Below are 14,915 nucleotides of genomic sequence, written 5' to 3'. Positions count from 1 at the left end.
CCAACAAGTGACTCTTCCATCATGGTTAATAACCTTTGCCATGGTTCATAAATAACCCCTCACATGTGCTTGGGCTTTATAGTGTACAAAACAATTAAGCAGTCATTATATCTCATTTAATCTCTTCATCTATCAGGCACGCTATCCTCACCTTTTTAGTAGATGCATCTGTTCCCTTGTTTGGGGGCACAAAGCATTGGCTAGAATCACTCCCACGCTGCAGTCCTGTACTGGGCTCAGCTTCCTGGGCAGCATCCCTTTCTACAGAATCACTGCTGCCTGATCTCTTTCTCTTCCTGTGTGTCTCGAGGCCAGGGCTCTTTGCCTCCTCCTCAAACTCTACAATATATGGATAAAGTTCATTCACCATGTGGAGAACCTGGCCAGGCTGCAGCTTCACCTCTTGGTCCTTCCCAATTATGACTGAGTCAATGCTGGTAGGATTGACCCCTACCTAGGAAATAATAAGAAAATAATTATAATAATAACAATAACACCATTATGAATATAGCCACTGCTATGTTAACCACATACTATGTGCCAGGCACTGTGCTTAATGATCACTTACAGTACTCCATCACTCCCACACATGGCACAGAAGAGTTATGGGCTGACACAGACACTCTAAAGTCAACAGCATGAGAAAATCATCATGTACAAAATGGAAATCCAAGTTACATAAAGACATACCTGCTTTACCCTGACGTATCCTTTGTTACACTCTGCTTTCAACTGTACTGAAAGAGATTGAAAGAAGTTAAACCCAAAAGCCATGAAGAACCAGGCACTTATTCCTATTGTCTCTACAAGAGATTGAAGCCTCACTCTAGGAGGCAACTTGACAGGGAACTCCTCAAAAGCCCATGAGCAAAACTGCCTGTCATACAGGTGGCTGGGGCTCCAAATCCTCCAAAAAAATGTCCAACAGTATACACACTACCTTACCTACTAGTATCCCTATGAGGCAGCTTCACTGAATCCCACAAGTCTCCCTATTCCAGAGTCCTTGGCCCACCTGGGATCAAACACTCTGCAGTCAGGGAAGGGGATCCACTTCTCGCACAAGCTCTTGGCTCAGGATTAAATCAGGCTTCCACTATCATATAAAACTATCAGATGCCTTTAACAGATAAAGGGGCAAATGATACATTCCCAGAAAACAGAAGTTCAGCTGGCCTTGGGTTGGAGGAGTGGAGAGAATACTCTAGGAAGCGGAATATTCAAACAGAACAGTCTGAGCATGTGTGAGAAGAAGTAACATTAAACACTCATGTTCAGAGAAGTGAACAAAGTTTCTGGAGTGAGACAGGGAGCAAAGAAGAGACGCCATAGCTGCTCTCCAGGGAGGACAGGCAGAGGATAGGCTGACACTGTGAGAAGGGGGACAGAGCAAGAAGCAGTGTCCGCTTCTGTATCTTGGGCCTAGAAAGGTGAAGCATGACTTTTCTTTCCCCGCACTTAGATCAACTCATGTGGCAGAACCAATGATCAGTGCTGCAGACTCCAAGCCTTGGGAAACCCTGCTACCGGGATCACACCGCAGGTGGGAGGCCTGGGAGCAGTAAGCATGTCCAGAAGTTTACAAGCAAAAAACGGAGGCATATGGTAAGGCATTTTCCTAAGGATTTTCATTTCATTAAAATGTCATCTCAGTGATGACATTTCAAGAGCTAAATGCCATAGTCTTAATAAGATGCCGCCCTCTGTATGAGGCAATATGTAAAGGATGGAACCATCCCATCACTTCTCAGACATGGTTTCAGCCTGAATATCCCAGAATTTAACAGTCTCAATGCCCAACGCAGATGCTCCCTGGGCAAAGCAGGGTACAGGATCAGTCCCACCATAGCAACAGCAAGGACCTGCCTGTTCTCAAAACTGAATAGTAACTGTTCTCAGAGGGTGGAATCAGGAGTGAATGGGGCCCTGGTGTTGGCTAAAAGAGCTCAGTTCCTGAGTTCTGTTTATAGCAGACAAAAGGTTTTCTATCAGGAGCATCCAGAAAATGTGCGCCTTTGGTTATTACTACTCTAAGGAACCACTCCGGATACTCTCCACATTCTTGAGACCAGTTACCTTGCTGTCGAGAACATTTCTTATCAGTGATCTTGGTCTCCGGGCTACGCCCAATGGTGACTGCTTCCAAATGTGGAAGTTTGATCCGCTCTTGCTGGTGGTCCTGTCTCACCAACCAGCACACCCGCATCATTACTCTGAGAGACGAAACAGAAGAGAATTGCTGGGAAAACTGGCCCAAGTCCTCCAGAGCCACGCCCCAGCATACCCCACATGTCATTTACAAGCTGCTCATCTGTAGACAAGTAACTTCACCTCCCTAGTCTGTTTCCTCACCTATAAAATGTGATGACAGGACTCATAAGGACTCATGAGGATTAAATAACATAATGTGAGTAAAGTATTCACCTCTGTGCCTGAATCATGCCAAGCAATCAAATATGCGTTGTACTTATCGATATACTATGTGGACATTAGGTTACATGCTGAGGGTCAAAGAATGATTAAACACTGTCCTTATCCTTGTGGGGCCTGGTGTACAATGGGACAGGTAGACTCATGTACCAATTCTTAAAATATAATGTGATAAGCATTCTAAGAAGGAAGTAACCAAAAATGGCATTAGGCTGGCCAAAGGAATGACTGACTCTTACAGAAAGTATAAAAAAAGTCTTAGCTAGTAAGAAATATTTATGGTAGGGCTGGGTTTTTTTTAAGGACAAAATGGACTTTGCCTGGCAGAAAACTAAGACATAAGAACAGAAGATGTTCTTCAGTCCACAGGCATTTTGTGTGTATTACAAGATTTCCCTTCCTTAGCTATCATCACATACTGATGTTAAAACGAAACATTTTTGGAGAACCAAGATGGCGGCGTAGGTAGACACACTGTACTCCTCGCACAACCAGAACTGACACCGGTAGGAGGGGCGGAGACGGGCACCGGGGCGGAGAGGACTTGCGTGGCCGTGGTGGGACTGAGACTGACGGAGTGTGGGACGAAAGGGGCAGGCAGTCTGACCACTAGCAGACCCTGCAGCCCCACATTCGCGCACAGATAAACCGAGAGGGCCGGACTCAGAGTGGCAGAGAAAGGGGCAGGTAGAGCGGTGGGTAGCACCCCGCGGCCCCACACTCACGCACAGATAAACCGGGACGAACGGCGGGGAGCGAAGCAGACAGTGCAGCCCAGGGCTCCAGCTCGGGGAAATAAAGCCTCAAACCTCTGATTGAAAAAGCCCGTGGGGGTTGGGGCGGCAGCAGGAGAGACTCCCAGCCTCACAGGAGAGGTCGTTGGAGAGACCCACAGGGGCCTAGAGTGTGCACGAGCCCACCCACTTGGGAACCAGCACCAGAGGGGCCCAATTTGATTGTGGGTAGCAGACGGAGTGACTGAAATCCAGTGGAGAATGGAGCAGGCGCCATTGCTCCCTCTTGGCCCCTCCCCCACGTACAGCGTCACAGCTCAGCCCAGCGTTACCCCGGCTCCACCCCTTTAAGTAACAGACGCGCCAAGACAAAAAAAAAAAAAAAAAAAAAAATGGCCCAAATGACAGAATACTTCAAAGCTCCAGAAAAAATACAACTAAGCGAGGAAGAGATAGCCAACCTATCAGATGCACAGTTCAAAATACTGGTTATTAAGACGCTCACAGAATTGGTTGAATTTGTTTGAAAACTAGATGAGAAAATGAAGCCTATGCTAAGAGAAACAAAGGAAAATGTATAGGGAACCAATAGTGATGCAAAGGAAACTGGGACTCAAATCAATGGTGTGGCCCAGAAGGAAGAAAGAAACATCCAACCAGAAAAGAATGAAGGAACAAGAACTCGGAAAAATGAGGAGAGGCTTAGGAACCTCCAGGACATCTTTAAATGTTCCAACACCCAAAGTATAGGGGTGCCAGAAGGAGAAGAGGAAGAACAAAAAATTGAAAACTTATTTGAACAAATAATGAAGGAGAACTTCTCCAGTCTGGCAAAGGAAATAGACTTCCAGGAAGTCCAGGAAGTTCAGAGAGTCCCAAAGAAGCTGGACCCAAGGAGGAACACACTAAGCACATCATAATTACATTACCCAAGATGAAACAAAAGGAGAGAATCTTAGAAGCAGCAAGAGAAAAGGACACAGTTACCTACAAAGGACTTCCCATAAGACTGTCAGCTGATTTCTCAAAAGAGACCTTACAGGCAAGAAGGGGCTGGCAAGAAGTATTCCAAGTCATGAAAGGCAAGGGCCTACATCCAAGATTACTGTATCCAGCAAAGCTATCATTTAGAATGAAAGGGCAGATAAAGTGCTTCTCAGATAAGGTCAAGTTAAAGGAGTTCATCATCACCAAGCCCTTATTATATGAAATGTTAAAGGGACTTATCTAAGAAAAAGAAGATAAAAAATATGAACAGTAAAAATGACAGCAAACTCACAGTTATTAACAAACACACCTAAAACCAAAACAAAAGAAAACTAAGCAAACAACTAGAACAGAAACAGAACCACAGAAATGGAGATCACATGGAGGATTATCAATAGGGGATTGGGAGGGGGAGAGAGGGGGGAAAGGTACAGAGAATAAATAGCATAAATGATAGGTGGAAAATAGACAGGGGGAGGGTAATAGTGTAGGAAATGTAGAAGCCAAAGAACTTATAAGTATGACCCATGGACATGAACTATAGTGGGGGAATGTGGGAGGGAGAGGGTGGGCAGGATGGAGTTGAGTGAAGGGGCGGAAATGGGACAACTGTAATAGCATAATCAATAAATATATCAAAAAAAAAAAGATTAGAGAAAGCTGCCAAGGCGGGGGGGGGGGGGGGGAATGAAACATTTTGCTGCCATCTGCAGAAGACTTTCATAAGAAATACACAAACCTACAATTTCAAGTATGAATGCAGCACCTGTGTGCAATACACACCTGCACAACAGTGGAGTTGCGGTGCTCTTTTGAAAAACCACCATTAACACCATGTAGAGAGTCAGCATAAGAGAAAGACAAGAAATTCTGCCTGAACAAAGGCAGAACAAAGGGGATGGAGAGGAAGAGCCTGAAGAAATCATGAAGGTAGACTTAATTACTAACTGCATTTGGGGAATGACAAAGGAGTAATTTGGAAATACTCATTAACCAAAAAGAATAAACAAAGAGACATAATTTGGGGGAAATGGTAGGTGAAGAAGGGATGATTTCAGATTAAAACACAGTTAGTTTAAGTTGCCTATGAAAGATCTAAGGGTCAAGTTGCATATATGGGTATGAAGCTCAGGGAGAGGAATGGACCAAATATATGAGGGGGAGGCAGAGCAGGGAATTATGTGCAGGAACAGGACTAGATCTTGGGATGCCTCTCTAGACTCCCTAAACTTACCAATGCTCAAACCTCTAACACTGTCTCTTTAAGAAATATCCCCTGTAAGAGAGGCAACATCTATCGGGCCCTCTGCACAAGCTTTGTGTCCAAGGGGTAGGGAGAAGAAACCATATTTTAAAAATCAGAGTTTCACTCCCATCTGCAAAGACAGGATAATGCAAGGCAGAGTGAACATATGAGTGCTCAGGGGTGCCAAGTCACAGAAATTGGATCAGTCAGGAACGGTTTCTGAAACCTCCCAGTTGAAAAGGCCAGGAGCTGATGGAAGAAAAGGAGTGGGCGGGGACATCCCATTTTTAAAATTACATGTGACAGCACAGATTTCAGCAATGAGAAGCTATTGGTAAGGGGTGGAAAGCAGACCTTAGCTGGCTGAGCCAGAGGAGCTGCCCCAAAGGGTAACAAAAAAAGACAGAGGGGTTGAAAGAACACTAAGCTGAAAAGTTGAGATCTGACAATCAATGAGACAATTGCCAGGTTCTGAGCTACACACTAAGGTGAAACAACAGCTGTGTGTAGGCAGGCTGGAGTGGAGAAATCTAGGGTCAAAAATTAGGCCCTGGCTTTTGTAGCTCAGTGGATTGAGCACCGGCCTATGAACCAATAAGTTGCTGGTTTGATTCCTAGTCAGGACACATGCCTGGGTTACAGGCCAGGTCCCCCGTTGTGGAAGTACAAGAGGCAACCAATCAATGTATCTCTTGCACATTGATGTTTCTCTCTCTTTTGTTCTTCCTTCCCTTCTCTGTACAATAAATAAATAGAATCTTTTTTAGAAAATTGGTCAGGAGACTGTTAATGTGTGACCCAGAGTAAAGTCCAAAAGGCAGTTTAGCAGTCTTTGTGAAGGAGCTGATGCCAAAGCATGAAGAGTCAGCTATAAATCCAAAATCTTAATCTAGAGCTTCAAATGATGATGGTGCTACAGGCAGGTCCCACTTTTAAATGCTATGTGTTCAGAAGGGCGTCTGTTTGTTCTTGCTAGAAACTGATGAACGAGCAGGTAATGCACTGAGAAGTGTATTTTCACTAGGCAGGGAGAGAAGCCATGTGATGATGACTGACCACTCCCTGTAACAATAAAAGAATCCTGAAGAGAGCAGTTTGACAGCAGGGTCAGGAAAGAATCCAATGAATAGCTGAGAGCATGGCTGCTTGTTGCAGGATAACAAGAACTACCCCTCCTGCCCTGCATAAACACATACTCACATGCTTCATTCCCCTCAAAGTTCTGAAGTTATGACGTTCCAACTTAGCACTCCCTGAGAAGGTGAAACAGTGACTACACAATACTTATGCAACTAACCTTAAATAACATCTTGGCCTGTTTCAGACTCTAGTTCTAACTTCTAGGAATGAAACATTTTAGAATATGGGGAGCGCTTAAGGACGGTGTTCCTGAATCTTCAATATAGTCCATCCAATAAAACTCCATAAACTGCAAGCTCTACAACAGCAGAAGTCCATTTGTTTACCAATATACCTCAGCACTTAATACAACACTGACATATAGCAAGAATACAATACTTGCAAGTGAATGACCAGATGACCTATCCAGGTTCTCTTCCCTTCTTTCTCTTTTCCCTTCTCTGGCACCCCCTCTTATGTGGGGTACTTTGCTCCTCTCTTTGGGCAATCCCATCCTCCCATCTATGTGGATAAGTCCTGATTCTCTTTTTCAGCTCCATACTTTCCATTCCAGAGTTGTGGGACTGGTCAGAAAGAAATTCTGATTATTTCTTAAGGAACCCAGGTGATCTGATAGGCCAAGGGCAGCAATCTGATAACCTGGAACAGTGCTGTCCAGTAGAATTTTCTGCAATGATGAAGGTATTCTAAACCTGCGCCATCTAATAACGTATCCACCAGGTGACAATCTGAAATGTAGCCAGCACAACAGAGGAACTGAGTATCTTAGATCCCTTTTAAACTTAAATAGCTAGTTATATGTGGTTGATGGCTACCATAATGTCCAGCACAGCCCAGGAAACTTGCCCAGCCCTGATCAATCCCAAATCCCTCAGGCTTGAAGTTAATACCCTCATATTCTAACCCGATAGTGGTTATTATTTCCCCTCCCACTTCTTTTCAGCGGACTAGTCCCATTTACCTATCCTCTCTCTTCCCAACCCCCAGACAAATATGTCTCCCAAATAAATAATTCTTAATTATCTCCTGGTATTATTGGTTTATACTCTTTCTTTACTCCTAGACACCTAAGTCCTTCACAACTTTCAAGTCCCACCTCCTCCCTGAGGCTTTCACCGAGCTGTCTTCTCTTCGCTACATCTTGTTATTGGGTGTGGTCCATTTACCTTCACAATTCTCTACTCTCCAGATGAGAATAAAATCTCCTTGAATACTGCATCCATGACCAGAACACTCAGAAGAAGGCTCTCTGGAGATCTCTGCCCTGCATTAGGCCTGGCCTTTTACTTCAGTACCCCCTGGTGTTCAGCATACCTTTATCAAGTGTGTATTATATGTAGGCACTTGCTAAATGTCTTACTTACATCATCTCATTTAATCTTCACAACAACTCTCATTCTAAGGAAGAAAAAATTTAAGGCTTAGAGAGGATAAGTAATGTGTTCAAGTCACACAGCCAATGTGTGCCAGAGCTAGGATTTGAAATAATGCCAAAGAACAGGTTCTTAATCACTGTACCATATACCGGTACCTTTTGTCTTCACTTATTTGATGATTCTGTCAAAGTTACAGCATGCGTGTGCCCTGGCTGGGTGGCTCAGTTCATTGGAGTATTGTCCCATACGGGTTCAATCCCCAGTCAGGGCACATACCTAGGCTGTGGGTTGGATTCCCAGTCAGGGTGCATATGGGAGGAAACTGATCGATGTTTCTCTCTCCCTTCCTCTCTCTCTCAAATCAATGAACATATCCTCAGGTAAGGATAAAAGAAAATTATTTCATGCACACTATGTTCCTTGTGCCATTCTGGTGCTAGGAATAAAAACATAATACATCTTATTTGCATTGTATGATACAAGTGTAATACATCATACTTGCCATCAAAAAGGGTTTTACGGGAGCACAAAGGTGGAATACCCAACCCAGAGTTGGAGAAAGGAGGTGTCCAGAAAAATTTCCTATAAGAGGTGGGCCTAAAAATGAGTCCTATATATTGAATATAAACCAGGTTAATTAGGATGAGGGCACAGCTTAATTAGGTAAAAAGCAGAAAGTGGACAAAGAAATCAGGGAGAAGATTCCAATAAAAGGGAACAGCAAAGGCAAGTACACAAAGAAACAGCCCTGTACATATGAAGAAGCAGTTCAATGTTGCTGCAATCTAAAGTATGAGGCAGAAAAGAGGCTGGAGATGTAAAAAGGTCCAAATGAAGCAGAGCCCTGGGTGAGTGGCTGAGTAGCTCAAATTTTAGAAGTTCCAATGGATTTTGCAATTCAGTAAACAATAAATATTTGCTGAATGAATGAGAGAAAAGATCACATAAAGAACAGAGAGCTCTTTAAAGATTATTAAGCAGGACTGACACAGGTGTTTTCGAAGATCTTTTAGGGGAAGAGGTAGGTAGTCTGGAGAACAGATATGTGGGGAACAGAACTAGAGGCAGGGAAACCAGTTAGAAGCCCACCAGGTTCCAGATAAGAGATGATGAGCCTAAAGTAGGATAACAGTAGAGACAACGTAGAGAGCACAGATTTGAGAAATATTTAGGAGTGAAATCATCTGGATTTAGTAATGAATGGGATAGAATAAGTTCAGGGAATATACTAAGTTCAGTTTTAGGCCTTTGAATTTGAACTGCCTGTGGGACTTACAGAGCCGTCCGGCAGGGTAGTCAGAGGTGCGGGTGAAACTCAGAAAAGGGGTCTTAGATGACAATTCCTATTTGAGAGCATGTAGGGAGTTAAAACCAAGGCAGGTGATGTGCTCACTCAACAGTGTGTACAGAATGAAAAGAACAGTGGGCCAAAGCCACAAGCATTGGAAACACCCAATATTTTAGGAGAGGATAAAGACTAACCGCAGGAGAAATGACTGGTGTGAGAGGAACCTAGAGAAACAGCTAAAATATAAGCTTCTTAAGGAAAGGCACTTTGTCTTATTCATCTGTATTACAATAAATGCCCACTGAACAAATCAGCTGAGTGCATTATCCTGGAAAGGAGAAGGAAGTGAGAGGCATCAAAGCTTCAAAAGTGGCAAAGGGATCCAGTAATGATTTTTAAATGTCTATCTGGTTTGAGAATTAATCACTGGTTACCTTAGAGTAAAATTTCAGGGGAATAGCAGGTCTAAAAGCTAGACTGCAGAAGGGAATGGGAGGTGAACAAATGGAGACAGAATTTAGAACACGCTTTAAAACAGCTTGGATAAGAAGGGGAAGAGTTACTGGATGGCAGCTGATGGAAGATGATCACGAAGAACTTTCTCATTTCTTTCTGGCTTACGGGTGGGAGTGGGAGTGAGGGATGGCCAGGAAAATGAGAAATCTGACCTTGTTTATACATTACTGGGACACGGGCAGAAAAGACAAATGAAAACAAAGTGTCATGGGTGAGAGTATAAAACAAAGGTCAGAAACACAGATGGAGATTTGCTTTGATCAGGGGATACAGCTTATCTTAAGGTAAAGGTGGGTGTAAACCTACGTGGCTTTGTTAAAGGGAAAGAGAAGGCAGAAATTTGAGGAAAAGCACATCTGATGCCTTCAATTTTCCCCATAAAATAGTAGATAACAACAAAGTGAAGTGTACCAGAGCTTGAGGAACAGCTGAATAAAATCAATATAGAATAGTGGATAACGTCCAGGGCTCTGAAGTCCAAATACTTGAGTTCAAATTGTGGCTCCGCCACCTACTCACTGTGTAACCTGAGGCCAGTTATTTAACCTAAGCCTTTCCTTCTTCATCTGGAAAACAATATTAATAATTCTCTACACTACAAGGGCTAAATGAGGACGTATGTAAAGATCAGTCTGGCAAAAAGTAGGCATTCCAAACTCTTAGCACTCTTGTTAACAGTAAAGGCAGGACGCGAGCAGGAGCTAAAGACCATCCCACAGCAGACAGTGCAACTACGGTGAAAAGGTACAAACCCGAATTGTCTCCCCATTTGCACTGTCCTGTCCCTAGTGTCCTAACGATCCCCAACATAAGTCAAATTCCCAGAGGGCTGCAAACCTGGGCCACATTAGTTCCAAGTGGAAATTAGATCCCTGTTTTGTATCACTGGTCTGCGGGAGAACAGGCTTGCTTCTTCGGGCCTTCCTATAAGGCCTGTTGAGGACGCTGTGAAGGGCCCTCAAGTTCCTTTCAGGGAGCGTTTCTCAAAGAAACAATGTCCTTCCTGGCAGGCTGAGCCGCCTCCATGGGTTGGACAGTGCCCACTCTCTAACTTTTCCTCTACTGGCGTCGCGACCAAGCTAGGTACTGGTGTCGGGGTCACAGGGGACCCAACGTGAGCGCCGCCAAAACACAGCCCTCGGGAGCTGTGGGAAGGTGGGCTGCCGAGAGCCTTGCAGCCCGAGGCCGGAGCAGCGCCTGCCGGGGAAGCAGCCGTGAGAGCGTTACTCAAGGCACGGCGCTCACAGGCGGGGGCGCCCCCGGCCTCAGGCCCACGACCACTACTTCCACACGGCCAGCACCGGAGGTAGGCCCGAACTGCCTTACCTCAACGAGTGGACAACTTCGTGCACGTTACGCCTCCGCGCCGCGCCACTTCCGGCGCTGTGGAATGACGTCACCAATCTGGCGAGAACCGTCGCGTCACCAGTGCCTGTCATAGGACTGGCTCAGTGTCTCGCCCAATGGCCGGATCGTAAACGCCCACCCCGGTCGGTCCCTTCTCGGGACGTGGCCCAGTGTGGTTCCAGCGAGTTATCTCAGCCTCTGTCTACCCGAGGGGTGCGCCCGTCACTGCTTCTCAGCCTCGAGTTCGGGGAGACCTGGGGCAGCTACCCCTGTGTGGCCATTTCTAGGCAGCAGTGCGGCCTCTTGACACTCCCCTGGTAAGGAACTCACTACCTGTAGTAAGACCCAGTATTCCACCGTAGCCAGTACCTGTTTGTAGCATTTTTCCCTGCCCCCTTGCAAAACTACAGTCTGCTTTCTCCTTTTTCAGGGGAGAAAGGACTGGCTAGGCTAGAGGTAAGGAAACCTGCTAGGACTTTTTTTAATGCTGTCCATAAATGAACTGGCTCAGGGGCAATCAAGGAAGAGACAAGCTAGATGCTGGGATGAGCTGTTTCCAGATTTCTGTAGCAATCCCAGGATGTTCCCTCAGAGTTATGTATTGCAATCACTAGAAGGCATTTTGGCAGATGGAGAAATTCCTCTCATGGATGAAGGCACAGTTCATAATTTTTCTTAAACTCAATTGAAACTAATCCTTAAGGAGTCCCATTTCTTGATCGAAGTGGAATATTGTTTCCTTCCATAGAAAAGTAGAAACTCAGTGTTATGAAGCTACCAGAGCTATCAGAACAGAGGGTGGGAGGATCTTCCAGAAGACACGGAAGCGAGACTTGTCTGTTAGCAGAGAAATGCAAGTTTACATTAGCGTCACACCAGGAAGTGGGGAAGCACAGGAAGCACCTCAGCAGCCACACAGGCCTCATGGTGGTGCAATGTGGTTCATACTGCTCGAGATAAAAAGAGGCAACTCTGGGGACTTACCAGTTTCGTTGTTCCATCAGAATTAAGCTTCTTTTAGCCTCTGCTTCTACCTGACCTGCCTTCCCGTGTCTTGCACTCAAAATTGGATGGAATTATTCTAATTGGATTAGTCACCATATATTGTGCAAAACTGGACACAGTTTCCATGCCCAGCCTATTAGGTCTAGCTCTTTGTGTACACACAGGGGTGTCCAACCCGCAGCCAGTGGGCCACATGCCACCCAGGATGGCTATGACTGCAGCCCAACACAAAATCATAAATTTACTTAAAACCTTTTTGCTCATCAGTTTTCATTACTGTTTGTATATTCAGTTTGTGGCCCGAGACAAATTTTCTTCTTCTAGTGTGCCCCAGAGACACCAAAAGGTCAGACACCCCTGGTACAGCATACTATTGGCCAGAGAAGCAGGGGGACATGGCACAATGCATCGCTAAAGGCATGGCGGACACTAGACTTTCACAGACTCCAAAACCAAAGATTTATCACAAACAGGTAACAGAAATGAAGAGAGTAGTCTGCAGTATTACCTAATGTAGACCCATGTTGGATCTGTAGCGGTAGCCTCACAACACCTGGGAACTTGCTAGGAATGCAAATTCTCGGGCTGCACCCCCACCTCACTGATTCAGAAATCCGGGGGTGGATCCCAGCCACCTGTTTTAAGCCCACCAGATTATCCTGATGACGCTCAAGTTTGAGATGGAAACTTGAGAAACGCTACACTGATGGAGGACAAAAGCTTCAAACTGTGCACCATGATAAACCTGTTTTGTTGGCTGACTCAGGTCTTTTGGGTTTTTTTCTTCTCTTGGAATCCTTGTTGAAAATCATCTGACTATATGTAAGAGTTTATTCCTGGGCTCTTTGTTCTATTACATTGCTCATTGTGTCTGACTTTATGCCAGGACCACCCTGATTTGATTACTGTAGCTCTGCGGTAACTTTTGAAATCAGGAAGGATGAGACCTCCCACTTCTCCCTTTTTCAAGATAGTTTTGGCTATTCTGCTGGGGGGGGGGGGGTAATTTTTTTTTTTATTCCAACAGTTAAAAATTAGAAGTTCTCTCATGAAAATTAGGATTCTTGGTCTCTAGGGGAAAACCAATCAATCAATTCAGCAAATTCTGGTGACGAATAGCTGGAATTGTGAATGGTTGCTAGGTGCTCTCTTATTTGCTGCTGTCTCCACCCACTCATTTATATAACCTGCCTGGCTCCCTTAAGGCCCTTCCTTTCTTTGAACTTTGAGACTTGTGGTCTAAAGAAAAGGCAATTGGAGCCAGAGTACCAACCTGGGGAGGCGGCAGTGGTCTGTTCCACAGATTTACTCTGAAGCAAAAGTATAGAGTTCTGGGATAGAGTATAGCTAGGAAATTTGTTTTTAATTTTGTTTGGGGGGAAAGCGTGGGAGGGAGTGGAGAGGGGTGTTGGCAAGACCTATCTGAGGAAAGGAAAATAAACTGAGTGCAGAAAGATGCAAAGGAAACAAAGTGAACACTTAGTGGAAGAACATCCCAGGTCGATAATCTAGGCTGCGGAAAGGGCATGTATAAAAGCTCTACAGCAGGGCTCTAACATATCCTTTCAGTTGGTCTGAGAAGTTAGAGCTGAAGAGTACAGAGTCAAAGAAAACGGTGAGATCTGAGCAAGGCTCAGGTATTAAACCACTCTGAAATCTTACGTGGGTTCATGCTATGCTACATTCAATGAAAAAGCCCTGAAGAGTTAGCCAAGAACACATTATTCAATTTTCATGTTATGAAGATAACTGTGGCTCTGTGAGAAAGAAGGGATTTGGGGGAGGGCAAGAACAGAAAGACTGAGAGCAGTTAAGCATTTACTGATGTAGTTCGAAGGAGGCTGGACAAGAGACAGACTGATTCGGAAGATATTTTGGAGGCAGTTTCAAAGAGACAGTGCAAGACATATTCTTCTCTGTAGGCAGACTGAGGTCAGATGCCAAATAATAATTAGGCTTTGGGGTTAGGACCAAAACCTAATGAGCTATAAATTTAGTTGCATGTTTCATGTATCCAAAAACTTCACTGTAAGTACCTGCAAGTCTGTATAGCCTTCCTCTAGCCCCAAGAGCCTTCTCTGACTGCATACAAGCCAGAAGGGAGGGACTTTACGCCCCCGGGGGGGCAGTCATGAAATGTTATGAACAAGTAAATGGGTAAGCTTGTTTCCTCATCCCTGGGGTGGAACAGCTTTGAAACATGTACTACACTGTCTCCCAGATGGTCTCCAGCAAGCCAGCCCCAGTTGCCCAGAGCGGTCACGTGCACTGGCTTCCTTCCCACCCCTGGCTCACTTATCCTCGCCTGACTGGCGCTTCTTGGGATCATCCCCTAAACAAATGACTCGTGCTCAAATCTTTGCCTCAGTGTCTGCTGCTGGGGAAAATGACTGGTTCTATTAAGGATTATAAATTAACAAGTGGGATATTTAATTCTGTACATTTAAAAAGTGATGCGGACATTTTGCATATTGTTGAAGGCCTTTTTTTGAGCGTGAGGTGGGAAAACATCAAAGGATTTTAATCAAAGGAGTGACCTTTTTTTTAAGCCCTGCCACCTCCAACCAAAGTAACATTTTCAAAAGTCATTCTATTTATTTATTTAAAGAGAGAGAACACTGCAATTTCTTCATATCTTAATGTCTGTATCCATTCAACAACCACTTGAGAGTGCCTCCTCTCCATTAGACAGTGAGTTAGGTGTTGAAGTCCACAAGCCAGACACAGCCCCTCCCTGTATGGAATTTTCAGTCTGGTGAGCACAGCTCCAGCATACGTTTACCTTGCACAGACTTACCTTTGACCTACTCTACTCTCCTGAACCTGCCAATCTGTTCTGTCTCCCA

At 44.7% G+C, this 14,915-nt stretch overlaps 1 protein-coding gene across 7 annotated transcripts in view; it reads right to left on the bottom strand.

Annotated features, from left to right (window-relative positions):
- Positions 1-14,915, bottom strand: part of APTX (aprataxin) — a 38,615-nt gene that overhangs the window by 5,923 nt on the left and 17,777 nt on the right. For 2 of the 7 annotated variants that reach the window (XM_053923337.2, XM_053923341.2), the window contains exons 3-5: positions 2,077-2,213; positions 691-737; positions 152-454 (exon numbers count right to left, since the gene is read on the bottom strand). In XM_053923337.2, the coding sequence (XP_053779312.1) occupies positions 152-454; positions 691-737; positions 2,077-2,209 (483 nt within the window). In that variant the 5' untranslated portion in view covers positions 2,210-2,213. The other 5 variants (XM_045195124.2, XM_024560175.3, XM_045195125.2 and 2 more) reach the window with 5 other exon arrangements.

Source organism: Desmodus rotundus, chromosome 1 (assembly GCF_022682495.2).
Source record: "Desmodus rotundus isolate HL8 chromosome 1, HLdesRot8A.1, whole genome shotgun sequence".
In the NCBI taxonomy this organism is placed as follows: Eukaryota; Metazoa; Chordata; class Mammalia; order Chiroptera; family Phyllostomidae; genus Desmodus; species Desmodus rotundus.
This window is presented reverse-complemented; position numbering and strand designations above follow the sequence as displayed.